General features: G+C 35.6%; 1 protein-coding gene across 5 annotated transcripts in view; it reads right to left on the bottom strand.

The window, feature by feature from the left end:
* Positions 1 to 642: 642 nt before the first annotated feature.
* SCAI (suppressor of cancer cell invasion) overlaps positions 643 to 25,234 on the bottom strand; it is a 143,403-nt gene continuing 118,811 nt past the window's right edge. For 3 of the 5 annotated variants that reach the window (XM_044778784.2, XM_044778785.2, XM_070518779.1), the window contains 4 exons: positions 21,457 to 21,529; positions 17,853 to 18,026; positions 17,549 to 17,649; positions 7,928 to 9,679 (listed from right to left, as the gene is read on the bottom strand). In XM_044778784.2, the coding sequence (XP_044634719.1) occupies positions 9,533 to 9,679; positions 17,549 to 17,649; positions 17,853 to 18,026; positions 21,457 to 21,529 (495 nt within the window). In that variant the 3' untranslated portion in view covers positions 7,928 to 9,532. Of the gene's footprint in view, positions 9,680 to 17,548; positions 17,650 to 17,852; positions 18,027 to 20,596; positions 20,738 to 21,456; positions 21,530 to 25,234 lie in introns of those variants that run through there. The other 2 variants (XM_044778786.2, XR_011506239.1) reach the window with 2 other exon arrangements.

Below are 25,234 nucleotides of genomic sequence, written 5' to 3'. Positions count from 1 at the left end.
CACATGGAAGTCTGTGGCTCCCGGAACTAGTCCTGGGACTTCGCGCCTCGTGACTAGTGGTTTAATGCTTGTGCCCACGACCTCATATAGGTTCTACGTTTTATATCGCAACCCAGGACACACATAACGTCCCACTGAAAGAAAAGTTTCCAGAATAATAGCCTGATTATATAGTGCACTCCCGATATGTGGCATTTCTTTTAAAAACTCTGGCGGCAGCCCACCACATTCATTTCACTATCCACTAGTGGTCCTTCAAGTTTTGACATATGAAAAAAGTCCAGAGGGGAAAAACCGCCTCGTTTGAAGTTACAGCGCAAATTAGTAGCCTACGTCGGGCGTCCGGACTCCTCAGTGCCAACCAAACCAGACGGTCCACACTGAAATTGCTCTTCTTGCCCCAGCCCCAATGCCAGCCTTCACCCTCCTCTGAAACAATGCCTCCCTCCGCGTGTCCCAGTTCTGACCACCGGGGGCAGGGTAGGGAAACACCAAGACCAGGAGCCAGAAGAAATTCACAAACTAGAAGGATAAGCATCGAACCCACAACCCAAAGACAGTGTCTGGGGTTTTATCTGAAAGATACAAACCCTAACAGTTTAGCACTTACGTTGTCAGCAATTCGGAAGAAGTACCAAAAACTTTAAGCAAATAATGTTTATTTTTATATTGATGATACACTTAATATATACGTAGATTCAAGATACAAAATTCATTTACAAGAGTTCACACCTGATGAATGTAGTCACATTCCTAGAGAACATTTATCAATGCAAAAATGTCTTCCATACATTGACAACAAAAATCATATATTCTGTAATCTTGTTATTCAATAAACATCAAAACAACATTTAACTTTCCAGCCTCTAGTATCTAAGTGCCCTCAAGGTGGCAGGCACCATATAACAGAAGAAAACATTGGAAAGACAAGGGCCTACTGAGTCTCTCTGCAGAATCACAGTGTTTACTCTGAAATTTTTAGTGAAATAGTTAGTGAAAAGGCTTGCTATCCTTTATGACAAATCACATATCATACAAGAGTCAAAAGTGATGAACTCAAGAAAATAAAATGTTTCAATAACTTCTCAATTTCTAAAATCTATGAAATATTAACCATAACAGACAAAGCAGTAAAAGGCTGCTGAAAAGGAAGAAAACGGGAAAACACCCTTAAAAGTATGTATGGCTTAAGCAATTTAGAAACACAACAGACAAGACTTTTACAATACCACAAAAGTTCAAGTCAAATGATGTTGACAATATAAGTTTCCCCCTTAGTCACTGGTAGTAAATAGCCCCTTCAAAATTTATTCTACTGATAACACATATAAAACTAATGAATCCAAATGTTTTGCTGTCTCACAGAGCTGAGTTGATGGATTTTGTTCTAAAGTATTAACCCACAACACCCAAAATTTAATACAAATGAGCAACAAGACTATGTCTCAAGGATTACAGTGATTTGTGAATAGCTAGATAGGCAACCAATTAGCTTCATATTTGCACGACAGATTAGCAGCACTTGGATAAGAACTGTTACATGAAAATTATTGTGCTTCAATCTCTTGAGGAGAGCTAATAAATATAACTCTATAATCCCTATAGTGTTACAATTCTATAACATTTCAGTTACAGACGAGCACAATTTTTTAAGTATTTCACACCACTAGAAAATCAAGTAATTATATTCTGCAAATGTAATTTCTGCTATGATTGAAACAAGTGCATTTCTGCCTAATATCCATAATATAGACAATAGGTTCACCATTATTTTCAGGGAAAAAGATCAAACATAACTTATTTTAACTCTTATTTGATTATCTTAACCTTTAGTGATGATGTGAATAAAGAAAAAGGATATTCAACCTTACAGTGGAAATTGCTGAGAGAAAATAATAACGTGGCCTGAAATAACAATAATCTTTAGAGCAAAGTATAAAATTATTTATAACTGCTTTATCTGATTCCATGATTAATGAAATTACTATTTGTACTGGTGCTACACAATGAAGATAACCTATTTATCTACTTGTAAACTCTACTATGAAAATGTTAGGACGTTGTATCTGCCTTTCCTATTATCTAAGACCTTTCTACCTCAACTGGGAGAAGCCTCCAAAATAGAAGACTCTGATTGTTGAACAGCAAGGTTTATTAAAAACAAAAAACGGTTGGAGAACTAGCCATATGGTCTATGTGGCAAAAGGAATGTACCCAGATAACTATAAAAAGCCATGAACACAAAGCCCTAAAATATTTTGCTGAACCGTTAAAAGTTCTTTCTGATAAGATAAAGAAATTAGTTAAAAACAACCAAACAAACAACTAATTCTTCAGGAAACAGTAATAAAAATTCTTATTGCCCTAAAACATTTTAAGCAGTTTTTCCTGTAGATTTTTAATACATCACAACATATATTTATAACTTATTAAAAAAATCAGTAACATGCAAAGAAGGGTAGGAATAAGATTTTTAAAAATACAGTGGTTATTTCTCTATGGTTTGGAAGTATTTATTTGGGGATTATCATATACGATCATTTCACATTTTATAGACTGTACAGATTTGACATTTGAGAAAACTTCCGGGTGAAATTGTAATGTTTACAAATCTTAATTTTCAATCATGGACAAGTAGACATTCACAACAGCTTTAAAAGAGAAAAGAATATTAGTGATAGAAGATAAAATTTTAAATATTGTTTACTGCAGATCTAGAAAGGCTAGCTATAATTCCCTATCTCATTCTGAAAGTGATATAATCACTTGGTCCATTAACTTTCATTCCATAAGCCCATCAGAAAAGGAAAAATCTGAACCCTGAAATTACCAATGTCTCAATAAACAATACTACACCTCAAAAGATGATTGTCTTAGGAGATAGCCTGGAATTGTCCACCAAAATAGGAAAATATTTCCAACGTATAGTCCGTTCTATGACCAAATTCAGGCTTTATGATTAAATGAATCTGGAGTGCAGAATTAATATAATTTACTTCAAACTATTAAAAATTCTGCATCTACTGTTCAAATATGTTTTAAAAAATCATAGTGCTTAGCGAAGTTTGATAACTAATTTAAAATATAACTTTAAAAAAAAAAAAACCACAGAAGAAATTAACAAAATATTTTAAAATTAAGAAATGGTACTTCAATAAGTGATTAAGTAACAATGTTATACAGAAACGGAATTCTTCTCAAAAGCCAATATTAAACCAAACTAAGAAGTGAAAAATACCAATTTTAGCATAAGAAAACATTTCCTATCTACAGAATTCCAAAGGAAATATTTCTATGGTACCAACAAATTAATTATACTTAATTTAATAGATTTATCTTTACCCAATTAAGGGCATGTCCCCCTACATCATCCTGACACCCTTCCCCCTTCAGTAGGTGACTGATTCCATTCACACATCAATTATTATTCCTTAAACACAAGGCATGCTTAATATGTCTCCGTGTTACAAAAACTCAGTGAAGCTGGGACACAGTGTAATATTATGTTTTGATCATCTAGATTGAGGAAGATGAACTGCCTTTAAAAAAAAATTTTTTTTTCAGGTAAAGTGGCCAGAGTATCCAGGAAAGAACCAGAGGTATAGCACGAATAAGTATCGAGTATCAATGTCTAAGAGGACAGGAGAATGGGGCGAAAGGGCTTGGTTTTCTAAGCAATTCTTATCTTGTTTAACTGCAAAGTAACTGGCTTTACAACTGTTAGAGGTCAGACTCACAATGTCAATCTCATCTACTGCACTTTTTATTGCTGCTAAGCTCCTCGAATCAATGTCCACATTAAGCCTGAGTCAGTTCCACGAATTCCAAACAGCACAACATCTGCTCTGCTACTCTCCCATTGCAATAAATGGTTTGGTTACTAAAACAACAGAACATCAGACACCATGGACACTTTCACTGATTTTTCAGAAACGGTACATTACCAAATTTAATATTTAAGAAAAAGGCTATTATAACTTTATTTTAAACTTAGTGTAATTGAAGTGTTATGAATACTTTGCTGTTTTCTTAAAAATACAGTGAAGAGGCAAATGTAACATTTTTGGGGTAGTAAAATTGACTCCTAACTAACTTCTCTTTAAGATAATTTACTGTCGGATCACATAGATTTACTCTTCTGAAGAATAATGGGGTAAACAGTTGCTCTGCAGTTATATTTTATCATGCAAAAATAACCTCTACTTAATTTCTGCAGTGAATGTATTCAAATGCATATCAAACATCTCCTACACTCTTCCATGCAAATAAACATGCCCAGTAAAGACAGGAGTAACTCAACATTGATACTCTGATATTTCATAGGTTCACAAGTTGGCACTGCATATACTTACTATCCTTTTATCCTCCCCCACCGTCATCTTTGGTAGAGGTTTGATGGCCCAGATTTTATAGCACACCATGCACCTAATATTAAGAATCCTATTTCATGTGTGAATATATCATCAATTTGCAGAACAAAAGTGGTCTCACAGAGACAAATAAATACAACGGGAGGCATTTTATTCACTGGAAGCATAGTCTCAGATGAGCATACTCATCTTCGATATGCAACACCAATAAGAAAAATCAATAGTCGGAAATGCCAACACAGGACTAAATTAATCACAGCTGCTGCAAATATACAGATTAACAACCTCCTGTCCCACATTAAATTCCACCCCACCTAGGTAAAGCCTTTCCCTAGCTAATGCCCCTTTTTCTGCCTCACAGAGACAGACATAAAATGAGACACATCAGTAAAAAAAAAAAAAAAAATTGTCCCAAAATTAAAATTCAGTATTAGGTATTGAAATTGCAACTAGGAACATATTTCCCAATTTAAAGGACATTTTCCTATCTATTTTGAAATGTGATCAAAGTAGTTTTTTCCACAGTCCCTTGATTCTCAATATAAATACTACTCAGTAATAATACTTAACAAGAGGTCAAGAAAATAAAGGACTAATATAGCTTAAGAACCTGCTGGTGTCTCAGTTTCACATACTTAGGTTTTTCAGGTTTATATCACTAATTTATCCTCAGTTTAAATGAAAATTGGCAGATGATTTTAAAGCTAAGAATATCCAGCTTTCTGTTAAGATCTTCATAGCCTAATTTCAACTCCAAAGTAGCCCATTTTACCCAAACACAAGCCCCTCAAAATAGAGGCTTATGAATGAGATACAGTCACAACCTAATTAACAGCAGCATGAACAATGCCACTATGATGTCCTCACAGAACTTAAATAAATTCAGCCCACAATGGGTATGGGTATATAATATACACATACTGTATCACTGCATACCAGTATATTTACAAATATGTACATATATACAAAAAGTATACACAGAGATTGCATTGAGCATCACAAAATATACACATGCCATTACAAATAAAATAAAGATTTCAAATAAATAAGGTCAACAAAAGAGCCCTCAACGTAAATACCCTTTATATTCTCCAAACACACACACAGGAACATATACACCCAAAATATCACCAGGAGATTCATACCATTCATATTCATATCAAATCTTTTTACTCACTTAGGGTGGGGAGGTGGTTCTGAATCACTGGCAGTAGCCAAGTTTGCAGACCTTGGTACCTCACTCTATTTCCAGTCCAGAATGTTCTCTGTATATCCGGCTGATTACAAGTCTCCGTGGATAACTAAGCACAAGATTTTTCAACTGAGTCCAAACCCCTTCTAAGAGACAGAAAGTTACTAAGTCACAAAGGTCAGAGATTGAACTTAAAGAATGCTAAAGAAAGCTCCATAGTGATATATAAATCAGCCTTGTAGCTTTTTTCCTTCACCTCAATGAAACTCAGTTCCATTGTCACCTAGTATGTTTCAGGGAATTCTAGCACAAGAAGAAAACAAAGGGCAGTAGCCACAAGTGAGGAAAAAATAAAACCCAGACTCTGTATCAGGAAAATTTCAGTCCTGACTAGACTGCATTTGGCTTTTATAATCTCAAAACATTTCAACTTGGTAAAAATAGAAAGGGTACAATAAATTCTATGTGCTTTGACGGGTTTTGAGAGCACCACTTCCTAGGAGGAAAACACACACACACACACACACACACACACAACGAAGAATATATCCTGGCTAAAACCAAAGATAAAATGTCTCGCTTGTGGATTTTTTTATAATTAATAAAGAAAAATTTGCTAGAGCTGACTTACTGGTTTCAATATTTGCTATATTAAAAAAATATCATAACCTTTGTGCCAAAATATAAATCTCTAATTCTTTCTTTTCTCATTCATTATAGAAAGCAGCCTGAGCTGCCAGAAAGACTGAGCTGAGATCAGGAGATGTGAGTTTTATTTGTAGCTCTATCACTACAAAGAATCTGACAGCTTTTTGGGGTCTCAGCTTTCTCTTCTGTAAAATAGGGGTAGTTGCTTGACTAACTTTGGAAATACATGGATAAAGAAAGAGAAAATAATTCCATTGTGCTTAGTTTTGCTTTGTGTATGACCGACTTCTTGCAACCTTATACTTTCTGTTTTGTTTACAATGATTCTTCAGGGAGGTGAGAGACTGTGTATCAGAATCTCCAGGGGGAGTTTGTGCAATTTGAAAACAAACAAGTGCTCAATCCCATTGCTTTGCTTTGTTCTTAGTTCCAATATTTAAATTTCTATAAGTTCTAAAAATAAATAAATAAAGGGCTTAACATTTTTACATTTATAAAGGGGAGCGGTACCCACTGAAAAATGAGACTCTTTGCCACTGCCATCTTGAGCCCATTGGGTGATTGTCCTTTTACGTCTCTTCCTCCTTGACTAAAGTAATGCCTTAAAATGTAGAAGCTGGGTGATGGGTACAAGAGGGTTCATTAAACTCTGTGTATGTTTAAAACTTTCATAATAAAAAGTAGAAAAAAGAAAGAAAAGACAAAGAAATATGAAGTGTTTGCACAAAGGTGATCTTCTCAATAAGGCTTACCCTGATCACTCATTTCAACATTGTTCTTTGCCCAAAAATAAACAAAAAATTTCCCTTACCATTCTATTTTCTTCATACTCCTTACAACTTTCTAACATAATGTACTTATTTATTACATTTACTGCCTTACTCCTCCCACTAGAATGTAATCTTCATTAAGACAAAGACCTTTCAGTTACTTTGTTTGCTTCCTCAATGCCCAGAACAAAATCTGGCGCATAGTTGTTGTTCAATAGAAGTTTTTTGGAGGCATGAGTGAAACAGTTTAGAATTTTCTAGCAGCTTTTCTCTCAAGATCATTTCAGTTCACTTCAGATTTTTAAGTACCAGTAAGGAATTACACTACTATTAGCTTAAGGAGCAATGTCATCACCTAAACCCTAATGGGATTTCTAAGACCCCTTGTTCTCAAACATGTTTCTAATCACAAAAGCTCTAATTTCTGCAGGAGATTCTCTCTCTGAACTAGTTTCTACAACTCAGTGGGACCCAGTATTTTCTTGGCCAAAAACTAGGTAAATATGATCTAGGAAGAAAATGTTAGATCCACTTAAAATCAGGGAAACTAGATTTTCAGGTGGCAAGGGTGGGGAAATCACTTATCTTTCAGAACCAAGAGTTCAAATTATAGAACCATAGAATTGGTTAGGACCTCGGGCCAACACCTGCATTTTACAGAGGAGAGTGCTAAAAAGCAGAGACGTGAAGACACTAGTCAAAGGGCATAAAGCCAGTTACCAGGAAAGCCAGGATTAGAACTCAGGTCTCCTACTTCTCAGACCAGTGTTCTTTACGCTAAACAGGTGAGGACAAAGCTCAGGATGAGAAATATTATTTTACGCATCAGAGAACATGAAAACGTGCTGTTAGGAACACTACTGGCACAGAACTTCAGGGGTACTGAAAAAAGGTCACACAATTAAGGATAGTCTATTGCTGTAGTCCAGTGACTTCTGTTACCAAAGGAAAGCTACAAAGTTTATTAAGGTATTGAAATGAAAGGAAAGCAGTCTTTATCTGATAATGAAAAACAACCCAGAGCAAAGAAAATCTCTCTCCAGGGTAACTTTTCCAAAGCTTTTTGAAATAATGTTTAAAAGAACAAACAAAAATAATTAAAAAAATGAAACACCACAAAGTCCCCCAAACCAAAGAATAACTTCAAGACTTCAGATGAAAAATCAGCAAATTGGAACAGGTAGATGAGTAACTTAGACCCAAATAATGCTCTGTGCCAGAAATGAAAACGAGGTGAAAAACTGTACAGTAAAATTTCCCCAGGGACACAGGAAAGAGGCACCAAAAGCAGTCACTTCATTTCCCCTGGGACTGCCAGAGGTAGAACGCGAGCCTGCACAGAAAACTAGCTAGAAGGGCTTTTGATTCATAGATTTCTGAATCTGAATGCTGTGGAGTCCAAAGAAGGAAAATAAACATAGCTAGTGCCTGTGAAATTATGAAGGGGAAGACAGGGAAGAAAAACACAAAAAACTTTACATTATACACTGAGTCCTACTTAAAATAATAAAAAACTTGTGCATGAATATAAAATATTAAATACAAGGAGTTTTAAAAAATCTTATTTCCCAACTGACAATGCAAAAGCAACTTCCATTTTAGGTTAAATAACAACTCAGTTACCTTCAACTAAAATTAATAACATCTCTGACCTTGAAGTCTCATAAATTTGAACTAGGTGAAAAGATTACAACCTCTGTACCGTACGCCACCGACTTCAATCTAGATAGTCTTTAAACTTGATCTCATGAATTAAGAGTTTAAATAGAATTCCTACTGGAAACACTGTATTATGAAACTGACAATCTGATGTTTTGACTTAAATATTTAAAAGTTGTTCTTTTTCATTTCTAGCATTCAAAGACTATAAAGAAAATAAAATATGCAAACATATCTTGCGATAACACAGGACTCACACATTCCAAACGGATATTTATCATCTCAAGACCCCAGTTAAAGATTTACTTTCAGATCAAATCACTTCTATACGGTTTCTGAAATTTTGACAGTATTTAAACAAATCAAATGAACTGTCAACAACTGTCTCGATTATGCTTCAAAGAATCACACGTTTCTACCTACTAACTTGGAATGAAAAGAAATATTATGGAAGGACTCTGTTCCTGATTTTTGGTAGTCCATGCTGGCTAGTTTCATCTTTGTGTACAATTACATATTTTCCAAATCCACACATTTAAGGTCCAAGTTGGATTTTCCTCATTATACAAAAATAAATGATTTACTCTTCTCAGGGTGAGAATAGTGACTACTGGAGTGCAGGATTAGATGTTGGAAGTAAGTATCCACACCTCAAAACCAAAAAATAAAAATTCCAAGATTAATCGAGTTTTTTAAAACACCTGAAAGATTGTATTTTAAAACAGTTACCCTAAAAGTTTGAACAATTTTTTCAGTTTGTTTTTAAAATGGTGGTCCTAAATTAAAAAATAAAAACTAAGTAACACCACTGTGTGTCTGTCATCCCATTAGAAAACTGCACCATTTAAAATCTGTGGCAAATGAAAACTTGTTTTGACAAGAGAATTTTTGTTTTAATAGTCATCTATGGTATTCTCCAGGAACACGTTTCGAACGTCCAGGATGGAGGCTAATTCCAAAATGTGCTTCTGGAGATGAGGGTTCTCCACAGTTTCATCCCTTGGCAGTTGTGGATATGATTCTGGATAATTTCTTGTTTCCTGGTAAGCAAAGAAGAGAAAAGTCACGTTTTATAGTTTAATGAAAGAAAATTATGCACACTAATAATATTACTGTTAACATTAACAGTATTAAGGAGTAACTTAATATGTATTTTTCTCCTTCGTATCAGTATGGTTCTTATTGGTAATATATTTGTTGAACATGTGAAATTGCTGACATTGACCATTTTAACCTTAAAAAATGACAATTTCATATGGTTCAACCTAATATATTAATTTAGTGACTTATTTCACAAATATTTACTGGGGCCTATCATTGCTGGGCATGATGCTATATTGTGGAAACCATATAATTCCTACTTGCAGGGGGAAAAATCCTAGCATATATAGAATTTAAACAAGTACTTGTTAAATGAATGAATAAACAGATGTTGCAGTGGAAATTAAAATGAGAGAAAAGACATGAGAAACACTGAAAAGGTCAAATTAACAGGCCTTGGCAATTAATTATAGGAGAGGGAGGCGTCAAAGATGACTGTAAGATTTCAGGAAAGGATGTCTCCAGCGAAGAGTTGGAAGCTACTGAGGGAAAAAGAGAAGTAAAGGAAGACATAATTTGGGGATAATATAAAGCTTCAGGTTTTAGGTATATTTTATTTGAGGTAATAGGGTAATACAAACAGAACTGCCCCTCAACCAGAATTTGAAAATTCAGGGCTGTATCTCAGAACATAGGTTTGAGCTGTATAGGTAAATACTGATATAATCTGCATGGGGATAAACATTAAAGCCATGAAAATAAATGAGATTTCTAAGAATATTAGTAAAGAGAGTGAAAAAAAGAATCCCTAAAAAAGGAGATGAAAGATCAGGGGGAAAAAGGGACAGAAAAGGAATAGTCAAAGAAAAAAAAATTGTAATCACATGGAAGCAAAAGAAGGAGACAACTTCAAGAACCAGGCAATTCTCATTCAGAAATTATTCTTCATTTGGTAATGTCTAAAGACTATAATTTTGCCACACATTTAAACTTTCCTGAAGAAATAAGTTACTACTTTTCTATGCAGCTAACATGACAGCACATATACTCAAATGTCATTTCTCTCTCTCTTCTGCCTGTAGGCCTCACTCATTACACATTACAAAGACCAATTTTTTTTTTTTAATCGCTAAACACTATGAGAAACGACAACAATGAAATGTTCAAAAACTCGAGAAAGGGGCCTGCCTGGTAGTGCAGCAGTTAAGTTTGCATGTTCTGCTTTGGCAGCTGGGGGTTTGCCAGTTCAGGTCCTGGGTGCAGACATGGCACTGCTTGTCAAGCCATGCTGTGGCAGGCATCCCACATATAAAGTAAAGGAAGATGGGCACGGATGTTAGCTCAGGGCCACTCTTCCTCAGCAAAAAGAGGAGGACTGTCAGCAGATGTTAGCTCAGGGCTAATCTTCCTCAAAAAACCCCCAAAAAACAAAAAAACAAGAACTACTGGGAGACTACTGTAAACTGAATAATTTTCTTCACTCACTGAGGGCCAGGAGATGTTTGAATTCTGACCAAATACCTCCTGGAGTGGACAATATTTGTTGAAACAGGAAACACACAAAAGAGAGCCCAGAAGAATCATGCCTCTTAGTATTACACCAAAATAAGCCTATATCTGTATGCTAATGCTATTCTAAACCCACTCCTAAAAAGCTTAAAAACAGGCCATGAAAAGGTCAAAGAGATTCTCAAGTAATTTAACTTCCACCAGAACAGTCTAATATTCTTTAAAGACAACAAAACCCAGAATTCAACATCATAAAATTTACAAAGCCCACAGTCCAATAGAAAATTACTAGACATATAAAGAATTAGGAATATGAGACCTCTAATCTGTAGGAAAAACAATAAAAACAAACCTATAAATGATAGAGAATATATAGTATTAGCAGATAAAGACTTTAGCTATTACATATACATTCAAGAGCACAAAGGAAAACATAAATATAATGAGAAGAGAAATGGAAAATATTAAAAGGACCAAACAGAACTTCTAGAGAGGAGAAAAATGTAATCCCTGAAATGAAAAACTTAGATGGATAGGATTAACAGCATATTAGACACTGCAGAAGAAAACATTATGAACTTGAAGACACAGCAATAGAAACTGAAACATGGAGAGAAAAAAAGACTTAAAAAAAAATGAAGAGCACATCAGTGACCTGTAGGGCAATATTAGTTGTCTAACATACATGTAACTGATGTCCCAGAAAGACAGAAAAGGAGGTGGGAAGAAAAAAAGTTTGAAGAAATAATGGCTGAAAAGATTCCAAAATATTTGCAAACTATAACCCATATACCCAAGATGCTCACTGAATCCCGACTAGGAAAAAAAATAAGAAAGAAAACCCTATCAAGGTATATCAAAATCAAGTTATCGGAAGCCAACATAAAGAGAAAATCTTAAAAACAGCTAGAGGAAAATCAAAAGATACATTACATACCACAATAATTAGCAGAATAAGTACTCAGAAAGTCAGTAAGGATATAAAGAACTTGAACAACATTATAGACCAATGTGATCTAACAGACATTTATAAAACTCTTCATCCTACAGTAGCAGCAGATATATTCATTTCAAATGACCATAGAACATTTACCATGACAGACCACATTCTGGGTGATAAACAACGTCTCAATAAATTTAAAAGAACTCAAAGTATATTATCTGACCACAAAGGAATTAAATTAGAAATCAATAAGGAAAAGATATCTTGAAAAGTCCCAAATATTTAGATACTGTTAAACAACGTATTTTAAATAACTCATAATTCAAAAAAAAAAAAAAAATCAGGGGCCACTGTGGTGGCACAAGTGGTTAAGTTCACACACTCCACTTCAGTGGCCTGGGGTTCGTGGGTTCGGATCCCAGGTGTGGACCTACACACCACTCATCAAGCCATGCCGTGGCGATGTCCCACATATGAAATAGAAGAAGACTGGCACAGGTGTTAATCAGTGAAAATCTTCCTCAGCAAAAAGAGGACGATTGGCAATAGATGTTAGCTCAGGGCCAATCTTCCTTGAAAAAAAAAATAAATCAGAGTGAAATAAAGAGTGTTTCAGATCAACAAGTAATGAGAGCATTAATCACAAGGTTTGCACTGTAAGAAATGAAAAAGGAAATTCTGTACTAAGAAAAATGATACCAGATGGAAAATTAAATCTATAGAAAGAAATAAAGAGTGCCAGCAATGGTAAAAATATAAGATATTCCTCTTCATTTAAAAATTTTTTAAAAAGATAATTGATTATTTAAGGTTAGATAACCACCAAGTATCAAACAGGACAGGGGAGGGAGGGAGGCAAAAGGGGTGATTAGGCACATGTTTATGGGGATAGACGGTAATTAGTCTTTGGGTGGTGAATATGATGTAATCTATACAGAAATCAAAATATAATAATGTACACCCCCTCCAAAAATAAAGTCAAAAATATGACAATAATAGTACAGAGAGTATAGGAGGGAGAAAATCAAAGTACACTGCTGTAAGATAATTATATTAAATGTGAAGTGGTATTAAAAAAGTAAAACAAGAGATATAGCATAAATAAACAGTGTTGTTAAAATTCTAAAACAAAACAAAACCTCAATTAATTTAAATGAAGGTGAAGGCAGGAGAGAAAGGAAAAACGTACAAACCAGAGGCAGGACAAATAGAAAACAAATAACAGCGTATTTAAATCAAACTATTTTAAAAATTACATTTAACATAAATGTAATTTAAAACTAAAAATGTCAAGTAAAAGGTAGAGATGGTCAAACTAGATTTAAAGCAGGACTTTAATGCTGTTGAATAGAAACGACTTTAAATATTAAGACAGACATAGGTTAAAAGTAAGAGGATGAAAAAAGATTTGCCATGAAAACACAAACCAGAAGACAACAGGCATGATTATACCAAGACTGAACAAAGTGGACTGCAGATCAAGGAATACTGTCATCCATAAAGACAGACGTTTCATAATGATGAACGGGCAATTTCAACAAGACATGACAACTCTAAGTATGTATGAACTCAGTAGCAGCTTCAAAATGCACAAAGTAAAAACAGAACTGAAATGAGAAACTAACCAATTCACAATTCTAACTCGAGGTTTGGCTACTCCTCTGTGAGGGATAGAACAAGCAAGAAGAAAGTCAGTAAGAAAATAGAAGACTTGGAGAACACTGTTTACAAACAAACCGTTCAACATCAAATTGAACAAGCTGACATGCATACATCACTCAATCTAATAATAGCAGAATACACATTCTTTTCAAGCGCAGCTAGAACCTTCACCAAGATAATTCATGTGCTGGGTCATAAAACAAGTCTCAACAAACTTAAAAGTACTGAAATCGTACAACTAAAGCAGTGCTTAAAAGCTAAGTACTTGTATTAGAAGAGAAAAAAGGTTTTAGATCTAAGCTTAAAAATATAGAAATTAAAAGAGCAAATTAAAATCAAAGTAATTAAAAAGAAGAAAAACGATAACATGAATGGAAATAAATAGAAAAGAGAGAAACAGTAAAAAATCGATGAAAGCAAAAACTGTTCATGTGGAAAGATCATTAAGATTAATAAACCTTTAGCTAGGTTGAAAAAGAAAAAAAGGAAACATAACCAATATAAGACACGAAATATCACTAGAGAGCCTATAGGAATTTAAAGGACAATGGAATATTGTGAATAATTTTTGGCAATAAATTGGACAAACGACTTGCAAGACACAAATGATCAAAACTAAGAAGAAATAGAAAACGTGAACAGCCTTTGAAACTGAATTCATAATTTAAAACCTTCCAAAAAAAAAAACTCCAGGTCCAGATGGCTTCACTGATGAATTCTGTCAACTGTTTAAGGAAGAAATAATACCAATTCTAAAGAAATTCTCTAAGTAACAGAAGACAGTGAAACACATCCCAGCTCAATTTATGAGGTCAGCATTACCCTGCTAACAAAACCATACAAAGACATACAAGAAAAGAAAATTAAATACTATAATCATTCATAAAACCAGATGCAAAAATCCATAGTGAAACATTAGCAAATTGAATACAGTAATGCAAAAGGGTAATACATGACCACAAAATGTGTTTAACCCAGATATACAAGGTTGACTTACAATTAGAAAATCAAGCAATGCTATTCACCATGTTAACAGAATTAATATATATCAGATCAATTCATGCAGAAAAAATGTATTTCACAATCTTCCATACCCATTCCTAATAAAAACTCTCAGCAGATCAGGAACAGAAAACAAAAAGGCAAGCCACAAAATGTGATAAAATGTAGCTAATAAGCACATGAAAAGATGTCCAATATCATTATTCACCAGTGAAATGTAAACTGAAATTACAACGAGATACCACTATAAATCCACCAGAATGGTTAAAATTTAAAAGACTGACAACACCAAACGTTGGCAAGGATGTAGAGAAATGTTCATACGTTCTTGCTGGGAATAAAAAATGATACAACAACTTTGAGAAAAAGTCTGGCAGTTTCTTATACAACTAAACACAAACCTACCCTATGACCAAGAAAATTCAAAACATAAACACAAGTCTGTGCAAAGACCTGTACAAGAACATTCATAGCCGCTTTATTTCTAATAGTCAAAAATTTAACACTGCCCAGCTAATCATCAAAAGGAGAAGGCCTAAACAAACTGTTATATTCAGACAATGAAATACTACTCAGGAACAAAAAGGAATGAGCTACTTAGACATGAAACAACACGGATGAATCTCAAGGACAATATGCTCAGTTAAAGAAGATTTACACAAAAGAATCCACAGTGTATAATTCAAATTCCTGAATAAGTGAAACTAATGGAGAATGATAATAATAAAAAGAGCATTGTCTGTGGGTTAATAGGTAGTGGACTGACTGAAGAGGGGTGTGGAGAGAATTTTCTGAAATGATGCTTTGCTGTATACTTGCCTGGGGTTTGAGTTACACAGGTGTATGTATTTGCCAAAACTCATCTAATGGTACACATTAGTTTTGTTCATTTCACTGTATGTAAACTTTACATTAAAAAAAGAAGTCAGTAATTGATTGCTTATAAGCATGATGAAGTGTTGAGGGTAAAGTCTACTGATGTCCACAATTTATTTCAAAATGCATCCAAAAATGGGATGAATTGATGAAGGGAAAGAAGGATGGATAAATGGACAAAGTGTGAGAAAGCAAACACACCAAAATGTTAACTGCAGAATCTAGATAGTGTGTATATGGGTACTCACTGTATAATTCTTTCACATTTTAAAATTATAATAATAAAAAGAAAAAAAATATTTTATTTTATTTTTTTTTGAAAGATTTTTAAATTTTTTTCCTTTTTCTCCCCAAAGCCCCCCAGTACCTAGTTGTATATTCTTCGTTGTGGGTCCTTCTAGTTGTGGCATGTGGGACGCCCCGCCTCAGCGTGGCTTGATGAGCAGTGCCATGTCTGCGCCCAGGATTCGAACCAACGAAACACTGGGCCGCCTGCAGCAGAGCGCGAGAACTTAACCACTGGGCCATGGGGCCAGCCCCTACCTGAACATTTTTAAAAGTCTTTTGTAGCTCTTAGTTTTAAAATATTTTTTTTCGGGGCTGGCCCCGTGGCCGAGTGGTTAAGTTCTCGCGCTCCGCTGCAGGCGGCCCAGTGTTTCGTTGGTTCGAATCCTGGGCGCGGACATGGCACTGCTCATCAAGCCACACTGAGGCGGGGCGTCCCACATGCCACAACTAGAAGGACCCACAACGAAGAATATACAACTAGGTACTGGGGGGCTTTGGGGAGAAAAAGAAAAAAATAAAATCTTTAAAAAAAAAAAAGTTGAGGTATATTTGAAAAAGAACCCAATGTTACTTATAGAAGTAAAAAATACAATGGCTAAAATTGTTAAAACCTCAATGAACAGCGTTATGAACACATGAATATTCAGAAAGAAACCAACTACTTAAGAGCAAAACAGACAAAAGACTCAAGCACACTCTTCACAAGGAACACAATAACACATATGAAAAGCTGCTCAACCTCAACAGCAATGCTGGAAATGAAAATTAAACCACAATGGGCTACTACTTTACACCCACCAGATTCACAGGAAACATAAGTATGACTGAAACAAGTGCGACAAGGATTAGAGCCTAGCAACTCTTACACACTGCTGGTGCAAGTAAAAAGTGATATGACCACTTTGCAAAACAGTCTGGCATTATCCAGTAAAGCTGAATATGCCTATATCCTCTGACCTCACAATTCCACCATTAGGTACACTCCCCAGAGAAGACCTTATATACATGTACCAGGAAACTCATAGAAGATTTCACAGAGGCATTGTTTATAATAATAAAAAACTGGAAATAACCTAAACGTCTATTATCAGTAGAATGGATGAGCAATTTGTGATATATAGTCAAACAATGGACTCCTATATAGCAGTGAAAACAAATGAATGAAAGCTACAGTCAGTCAGCATAGCTCAATCTCAGGAATGTAACAGTGAGTGAAAAAAAGCAAGTTGTAGAAGAATGCATACAATATGAATCCATCAATATGTTGTGTAGGAATACAAACACATGTGACAAAACTGTAAAGAAAGCAAATAATAATTATAAAATTCAGGATTTTAGTTTCATTTGAGAGGGAGACAGGATTAGGAAGGATACACAGAGGGGCCTCAAAGATAACTAAAATATTTTACTTCTTAAACTGGGTGGTAGGTACTCAGATTTGCCTTATATTGTTCATCTTCATGCCTTACATTTTAATTTGTGAATATTATTTTGGATCTATTCAAACTTTAATACAGGTAAAATATAATACATGGTTCTTAAATACTTAAAATGGTAAAACTGGTCTTTAATAACATTCTTTGCCTACCCGAAAAATCTTGTGCATCCTCATGGTGGCTGAACAAAAGATAAATCTTGTGAGAAGCAAGCGAAGAAATTCATCTCCAAAAAACTGGAGAAATGCCTGATCTGCAAAGAGGAGAAAAGTGACAGTAAAAGGATGCTTAAACGGAAAATACATTTCAAAGGGAAAGAAAAGTTCAGGAAAACCTTCTCAACGTTCCTGCCTTCAACAAAATACCTTTAAAAATTCAAACAATTTAAACAATTTTAAACCACTTTAAATCATCATAGTACACTCTGTTAAGTGTGCAGTTAGATTAGTAGGGTACCTATTGAACGTGAATGGGTCAGAAGCTGGGCAATATCGCGGTTGATTTTTCGAAGATATTCTTGACACTTTTCCCACAGGCCTCTACGCATGCTTGACAATCCAGAGACAAATAGGAAGGCCATTAGAGGATTGTTCAAAAAGAGAGTGAAGAGGCTACCTCGTTGAGACTGATCTGTAATAACAAACATGTTTTATATATAGAGAGAGAGACACAACACTTTTGCAAAAGATAAGAGATGCATTTGAGGAACATTTTAATATACTGATAATGTATAAAATTAAGGCTAGATCATTAAATCATAATTCAACAAAGTAAATTCTGCATGGAACTACAAAAACACACCCCAGGTACGTTGCTTTGTGCTGAACCACCTTAAGATAGAGCCTAGTAAACTTAAGAGAAATGGAAAATGAACATATTCCTTTGCCTTTTCCCCTGTAACTTACAAATTTCATCCAAATATGGCAAGTGCTGGATCATGGGCTGTTTGTGATAGGATTCCATGACAATGACTAGAATTGCCAATCTTTCTCATTCTCCTTTGTTAGTTGCTCTTTCTCTGCCTATGCCTTAAATACCAATATGTTCTTTCTTTTCTTTGGCCCTACACACTGCCGATCGCACCTACTCCCATAATTTTGGTTATCCTTTATGTGCCCACTGATTCCCAGTTCCCCTTCTGCAGCCTAGATTGAGCACCTCAGGTTGACAACTGTGCTGTCCTATGGCAGCTGCTGGACACTTAAAATGTGACTGGTCCAAACTGAGACAAACTGTGAAGTGTAAAAAAATATGGGATTTCAAAGCCTTAGTACAAAAAGATATATTATTAACATTAATTTCACCTATTTCTACTTTTTTCTAGTGTGGCTACCAGAAAACTTAAAATTGGGGCTGGCCCAGTGGTGCAGCAGTTAAGTTCCCATGTTCCGCTTCTCGGTGGCCCAGGGTTCGCCGGTTCAGATCCCGGGTGCAGACATGGCACCACTTGGCAAAAGCCATGCTGTGGTAGGCGTCCCATGTATAAAGTAGAGGCAAGTGGGCATGGATGTTAGCTCAGGACCAGCCTTTCTCAGCAAAAAAAGAGGAGGATTGGCAGTAGTTAGCTCAGGGCTAATCTTTCTCAAAAAAAAAAAAACACCCACCAAACTTAAAATTACATATGTGACTCCCATTACATTTCTATTGGACAGAGTTGCTCTAGACTACCATATTCAACCTACCTCTCAAAGGTAACCTCAACCTGAACATGTCCAAAATTGAAAGCAAATTCTTTCCCCTTTTGTTCTCTCACAAGTCTGCCTCTTATCCAGTACCATTGTTTCTACCAGCACCTCAGCTAGAAACCTGGAGTCCATACCTGCCTCCTTCCTCTCCCTTACTCCCTCACATCCAGTCCACCACCAGATTCTGTTGGTTCTCTTGACTGAGCATCTTTTGAAGCTAACTAACTAGTCCTGGTTCTGGCCCCCACCACCTCCCTATTTCCATCAAGGCTCTCTCCAATTCATTCCTCACAAGGTTAACTGAATCCTCCTTCATGCAACTCCTCTGTTTAAAATCTTTTGACAGCACTCCATTGTCCTCCATTTAAATCTCTTAACAAATCTTAGAAGGTTTTTCGTAATTCAGTCACACAATCCCAAACTCTACCCTTTAACTAGCCAGGAACTGCTTTAATTTTTCTAAATGTTCCACAAACTCTCTCATCTCAGAGCTCCTATCTCAGGGCTCACACACTCTCTCTCTGCTAGAACACTCTTGTTCAACCATTTCCCATCCCCATCTAATTCTGTGTATCCTCCAACTCCACTTTAGACATCATTTCATCCACTTTCTTCACCCTCAACGGCTGGTTAAGAGTTCGTCTTACATCTTCCATGTGCTTCCTGCTATGAAACACTAATAGCACCTACAGTAGTTAGTTGCCTGTTAGGCTGTCTCTATCTTCTACCGGACATTTGGCTCTGTGAGAAATATAACTGCATTTGTGTGGTCAGTGTTATCTCCAGTGCCTAGCATAGTACTTGACAAATAAATGTTGAATAAATGTTTGTTGAGTGAATGAAGTAATTCTTGGTTAAAGAGAGAACTGTAGACTTTAGATACCAGAGGTACAGGAACAAATTTAACATTCCAAATACTACTTAGGTATCTGCTAGTTTTGTGCCCAAACAGGGCAAATGTAAGCTTTATAGCACAAAAGATAAGATATTGAACTGAAAAATGTTAAGGAAAAATTACAATTAACTGAGTTAATAATGATGTTAGCACATAGTAAATATTTACAATATACCTAGAATTATTTAATGAGGTAGGTACTATTATTATCTTCATTTGATAGGAAAGCAACTGAGGCACAGAGTGGCTAAGTAACTTCCCAAAGTCACACAACTAGTAAGTGGCTGAGTTGGGATTCAAATTCAATCAGTTTGCCTCCAGAGTCTGTGTTTTTACTCTCTACTCACTAAAGCCTTTAACGGGTCTATTAATCAATTAGACCATGCAATTTTAAATAAAGCTGCATCTTGAAGGGACAAACGGATAGCAAAAAAGTACTCTCAGGTAATTGGAAAGGGTTACATTTCTCTAGAAATAATAAGAAACAGGTTAACAAAGTCCTCAAAGCAGGAGAATTTTACCGTTGTTTGAAGGTAAGTTCTATCCCTTAGTAATTTGACTGTTGGATACATGAACTTAATATTTCTACATGTTTTTCCCTGTTAGATAGCAGAACTTACCTTAAAACAACGGTGAAAAGCCTCCAGCTTCTGTCAGGCATTCGAATGCTGACCATCACTTCCTGTGTCAAACTATGTCAGCAGACAGGACTTCTGGCTGGGGAGTAGCAGTAAAATGCCATCTCCCATAGAGACACCGCACTATTCACAGTCAGGGAGATAGTGAAACAGTGACAAGGACTGCCAAAACAGCGTCAAGGTTTGTTTAGTATTTCACCTAACTTAATGACTGCGGGTTAGAATCAGGTCTTATGTGTTGCTTATTAAGGACAAATTACTCAAGACAAAAAGTCTTTCATTTCTCAGCCATCTGAGAAATGGCCCAAACACTGACCTGTCTCTCTGGCCCACTGAGAAGAGTTTCTTTTATTTAAAAAATATAAGCTAACAATGTGCATAAAAGAAACCCTTTAAGTTGTGCCAGGTTATCTAACTCTTAGGTATAGGCTGAAACATTTTCTAGACCAGAAATCTTACACTCTTAAAAGATGCCTAAAATATGTAGCCAGAGATATAGGAAATCACGCTACACAGATGATGATGAGCACACCAAAACAAACATCTGCAAAACACGTTCACAAATCGTGAGTTCCCCAACAGCAAGGGACCAAAACCGCCCCTTTCTCAGGGATGATTTATTACTTCTTTTAGAATTATCTCAAGGCCCAATGGTAGCATATTAAACAAGTCTGGATGTTGGCAAGACTTATGGGTTTATTTCAGATTGACAGCTGCCACATTAAACACTATAAATCCACATGTGATCATTATGGGTTGGGGAGACAAAGATCAATATTATTCAAAATGTAGACAGTGTTTATTTACAACCTACGGATGTAACAGGTAATAACAGAACATACCTTGTAAAGCTTTTGGATATGCTGTAGGAGAAAGCAAGCAGACTAGTGGCTGTCCAAATAAGTTTGTGAAATTCTGTAATATATAAGAATTTAAAACTTTCATTAAAGATTTGACCAAAGATAGTTACTCACTAATTTCCCAAAGCACATCATTAGTGTATAAAACGGGCCCTTATACTCACAAACGGATGCAGAAACATCTGCAACAGCTGAAGAGACTGCCATTCATATCTAACTACCATGTGTAAGAGGCTTTCTTAAAATAGTGAAGTTTGCCAAGTGAATTATTACTTTTTTAAATAAAGGCATATACACGGTTGCAGTGTCACAGGGAGAGGTCACCTGGCTGTCTACCAAGAGGCCACCCCATTGGGCAACATAGACTAGTATTTACAAGGGTGAATTTTCCAAGATCTAGGATCTGGCTCTCAGTCTCATAGGCTCTGGAACCTGACTTACTTGTATGTGAAGATTGGATTAATCTCTCACTGTGGATCATATTAACTGCTCACATGCAGTGACATATAAATCTAGAATGCCAATGCCTTCATTTACAGTGAGAATTAAACTGACAGTCAAACCAGAATACCCTTTGCATGATAAGGATATCCTTTCCCCAAATGCAGATCTACATAGGAAGCAAGAATCACAAACTGGTAAGACAACAAGAAAGATAAAACTCCTGGGAGTAAACTTAATAAGAAGTGAAAAAAAAGCAAAAATAACTTAAAAACACTTCTGAATGATAAAAATGAAGACTTGAGCAAACGGAAAAATATACTATGTTCTTAGGAGCCCATTTGAAAGATATCGTTACATCCGTTTATTAAAATGTAAAGCAACCTCAATAAAAATGGCCACAGGCTCTTCCCTGCAACTGAAAAAAATAATTCTAAAGTTCATATGGAAAAAGTAGATTGGCCAGGAAAACCCTGAAAAAGAAGAGCAAAGAAGGGGAACTAGACTCATCAGATATTAATACAGACTTTACAGCCTCAGTGATTAAAAATGTGTGGCACTGAGGAGGCGGAAGATCAATGGAAGAGAATGAAGAGTCTAGAATTAGACCCCGAAGCAGATAGGACTTGAGTATATATGCAAAGATGACAGTTCAAATTGGTGGGAAAAACTGGATAGCAATCTAGAAAAAAAAGTTGGATCCATACCTCATACCATTCACTAGGATAAATACCCAATATATAAAAGATTTGTGTAAAAAAATTAAACAATAAAAGTGCCGAAAGAAAATAAAGGTTATTTTTGTAACTGAGGAGATCTTCCTAACTATTATGATTAGGATTAATAAACCCAGTTTCAAAAATCAAAGGCTTAGGCATAGTAAGTAAAATATAGCACAAACTAAATCAAAAGCTAAATGATGAACTGGGGAAAATATTTGCAGCTCATATTACAAAGGATTAATATCCTTAGTATAGAAAGAGATTCTCCAAATTAATAAGAAAAAGACCAGTCACCTAACAGAGAAATGAGTGAAAGATAACAGGGGAATTCACAGAAAAGGGAACATAATTGGCTCAAATACATGAAAAGATGCTCAACTTTACTGATAATAAGAGAAATAAAATCAAAGCTACACCAAAATACCATGTTTAAACCTATCAGTTCAGCAAAATTTCCAAAAGTTTGAGTATATACACCATTGGTAAAAACATGGGGAAACAAACACTCATATCTAGAGAGTAGGAGTAAACGCTCGTACAAACTCTTTAGAAGACATTTTGGCATTATCTATTAAATCTCAATGCATATTCCATTAACAACAGCAATTCCACAACTAGGAATTTGCCCCACAGATATACCCTCAAACCTGTTAAATAACATAAGTCCAAAGTTATTCCTTTTGCATTATTAGTAACAGTAAAGGACTGGAAACAACCAATGATCAGCAATAAGGGATTGGCAGAATAAATTATGGCACAGGCATACAATGGAATACTATGCAGCTATTAAAAAAAAGAATGAGGAAGTTATTTACGAATGGATATGGAAAGACCACCAACATTTCTTATTAAGCGAAAAAAAAGTAAGATACAGAACAGTGTGCGTAGCATGCTACTACTATTTATATAGTTAAGAAGACTAGAGACTATATATTTGTTTTGGCTCATATATGCATTTTTAAATAATCTATAGAAGGATAAACAAGGAACAGACAACAGTGATTACGTATACGGACAGAGAGTACCTGAGCGAATTGGGACTGGAAGGGATGAAGAGATTTCACAATATGCATTTTTGATTTTTAAATATAATATCAATACAAAAAATTAAACAAATAATTAAGATAAATTAGAAATGTCTTGTAATCAAAACAAAGGGAGTAAGTTGAATGATACTAAAGAGCATGCTTCAGATAAGGCAGCTGGAGGTGTTCTCCCATCCCGCAGAGATGCCTTCTGGATCCCTGCCGTGACGCTCAGCTCTTGGAGAGTGCTATAATGGACATCACTGTTATTTATGTCCCAAGGTCTCCTTCTTCTTTGCTTCCCTTGCTGACCAACCTCTCTTTCTCTCTCTTTTTAAATACTATTTAGAAAGAGTTAGTATAACAGGTCCACTATTCTTTGAAAGGCTTGCTTACAAGGCTGGCCCTTAGCTGGCTTCTGAGAATTGATTTGGGGAGGGTTCCCACCATTAGCAGAACTGGTAAGAGTGGCTCATGTTGCCTAGACTGTGCAAACAAGATGGTTTATGCTAAACACCTGCTTTCCTTCCAGGAGAACGGCATTTTGGTATGCGCCAGGCAGAGGATGTAGGCGTGATCAGTCCCCAGGAAAAACCCTGGGCACTGAGTCCCTAGTGAGCTTCCCTGGCAGACATTTCATTCGTGTCTCACTCGTTACTGGGGGAATTAAGTTCATCCTGTGCAGGTTCACTGGGAGAGACTCTTGAAAGTCTGCACCCGCTCTCCTCTGGACTTCACCCCATGTGCCTTTTTCCTTTGCTGATTTTGCTCTGTATCCTTTTACTGTAATAATTCTTAGTAGTGAATATGCCTGTATGCTGAGAATTATGAGCCTTCCTAGTTAATCACTGAACTTGGGGGTGATCTTGGGGACCTCTGCTTCCCTTCTATCAGATTATATTTAAATTTTAGGCCTGAGAAATAGTTTCTTTTAGGATGCTTCACATGTCTCTGTTGTGACCCATTCAGTAATTAATTTTATAGTTTAACTCCCATAGGATAATCTTATTTTCTTTATTTGCCAAGTTTTTGGAAATGTCTCATAATTGCCCCCATATGTAGATTATGATTCAATGCTATTATGTTTAGGAAAAATGAAGGCAAATGTATGTAAATGGAACATAAAGCGAAGATATTTTAACTTGTTATACCTCATATATAAGATTGTTACAGATTTTTATATATTCACCCCATATCTAACTACTTTGCTGAATTTGTATTCATATTATTAGTTTTTCTGTGATTACTTTTGATTTTCTAAATATAAAATCATATCATCTACAATATTTTTATCTCTCTCTTTCCAATATTTACACCACTTCCTAGTCTGGACAACCCTTTTTTATTGTTGCATTTGGAGAATGTTACAAAATTCTGGTCAAGACTAAAACAAGAATAATCACAATGACAACAGCAGGCAGCCTCTTTTTCTTGGTTATTTTAATTAAGAATACTTTTATTGTGGGGCTGGCCCCGTGGCCAAGTGGTTAAGTTCGCACGCTCCGCTGCAGGCGGCCCAGTGTTTCGTTGGTTCGAATCCTGGGCGCGGACATGCACTGCTCATCAAACCAC

This window comes from Equus asinus, chromosome 10 (assembly GCF_041296235.1).
Source record: "Equus asinus isolate D_3611 breed Donkey chromosome 10, EquAss-T2T_v2, whole genome shotgun sequence".
Classification (NCBI taxonomy): Eukaryota; Metazoa; Chordata; class Mammalia; order Perissodactyla; family Equidae; genus Equus; species Equus asinus.
The sequence above is the reverse complement of the archived record's forward strand: the minus strand, read 5'-3'. Positions and strand labels throughout refer to the sequence as shown.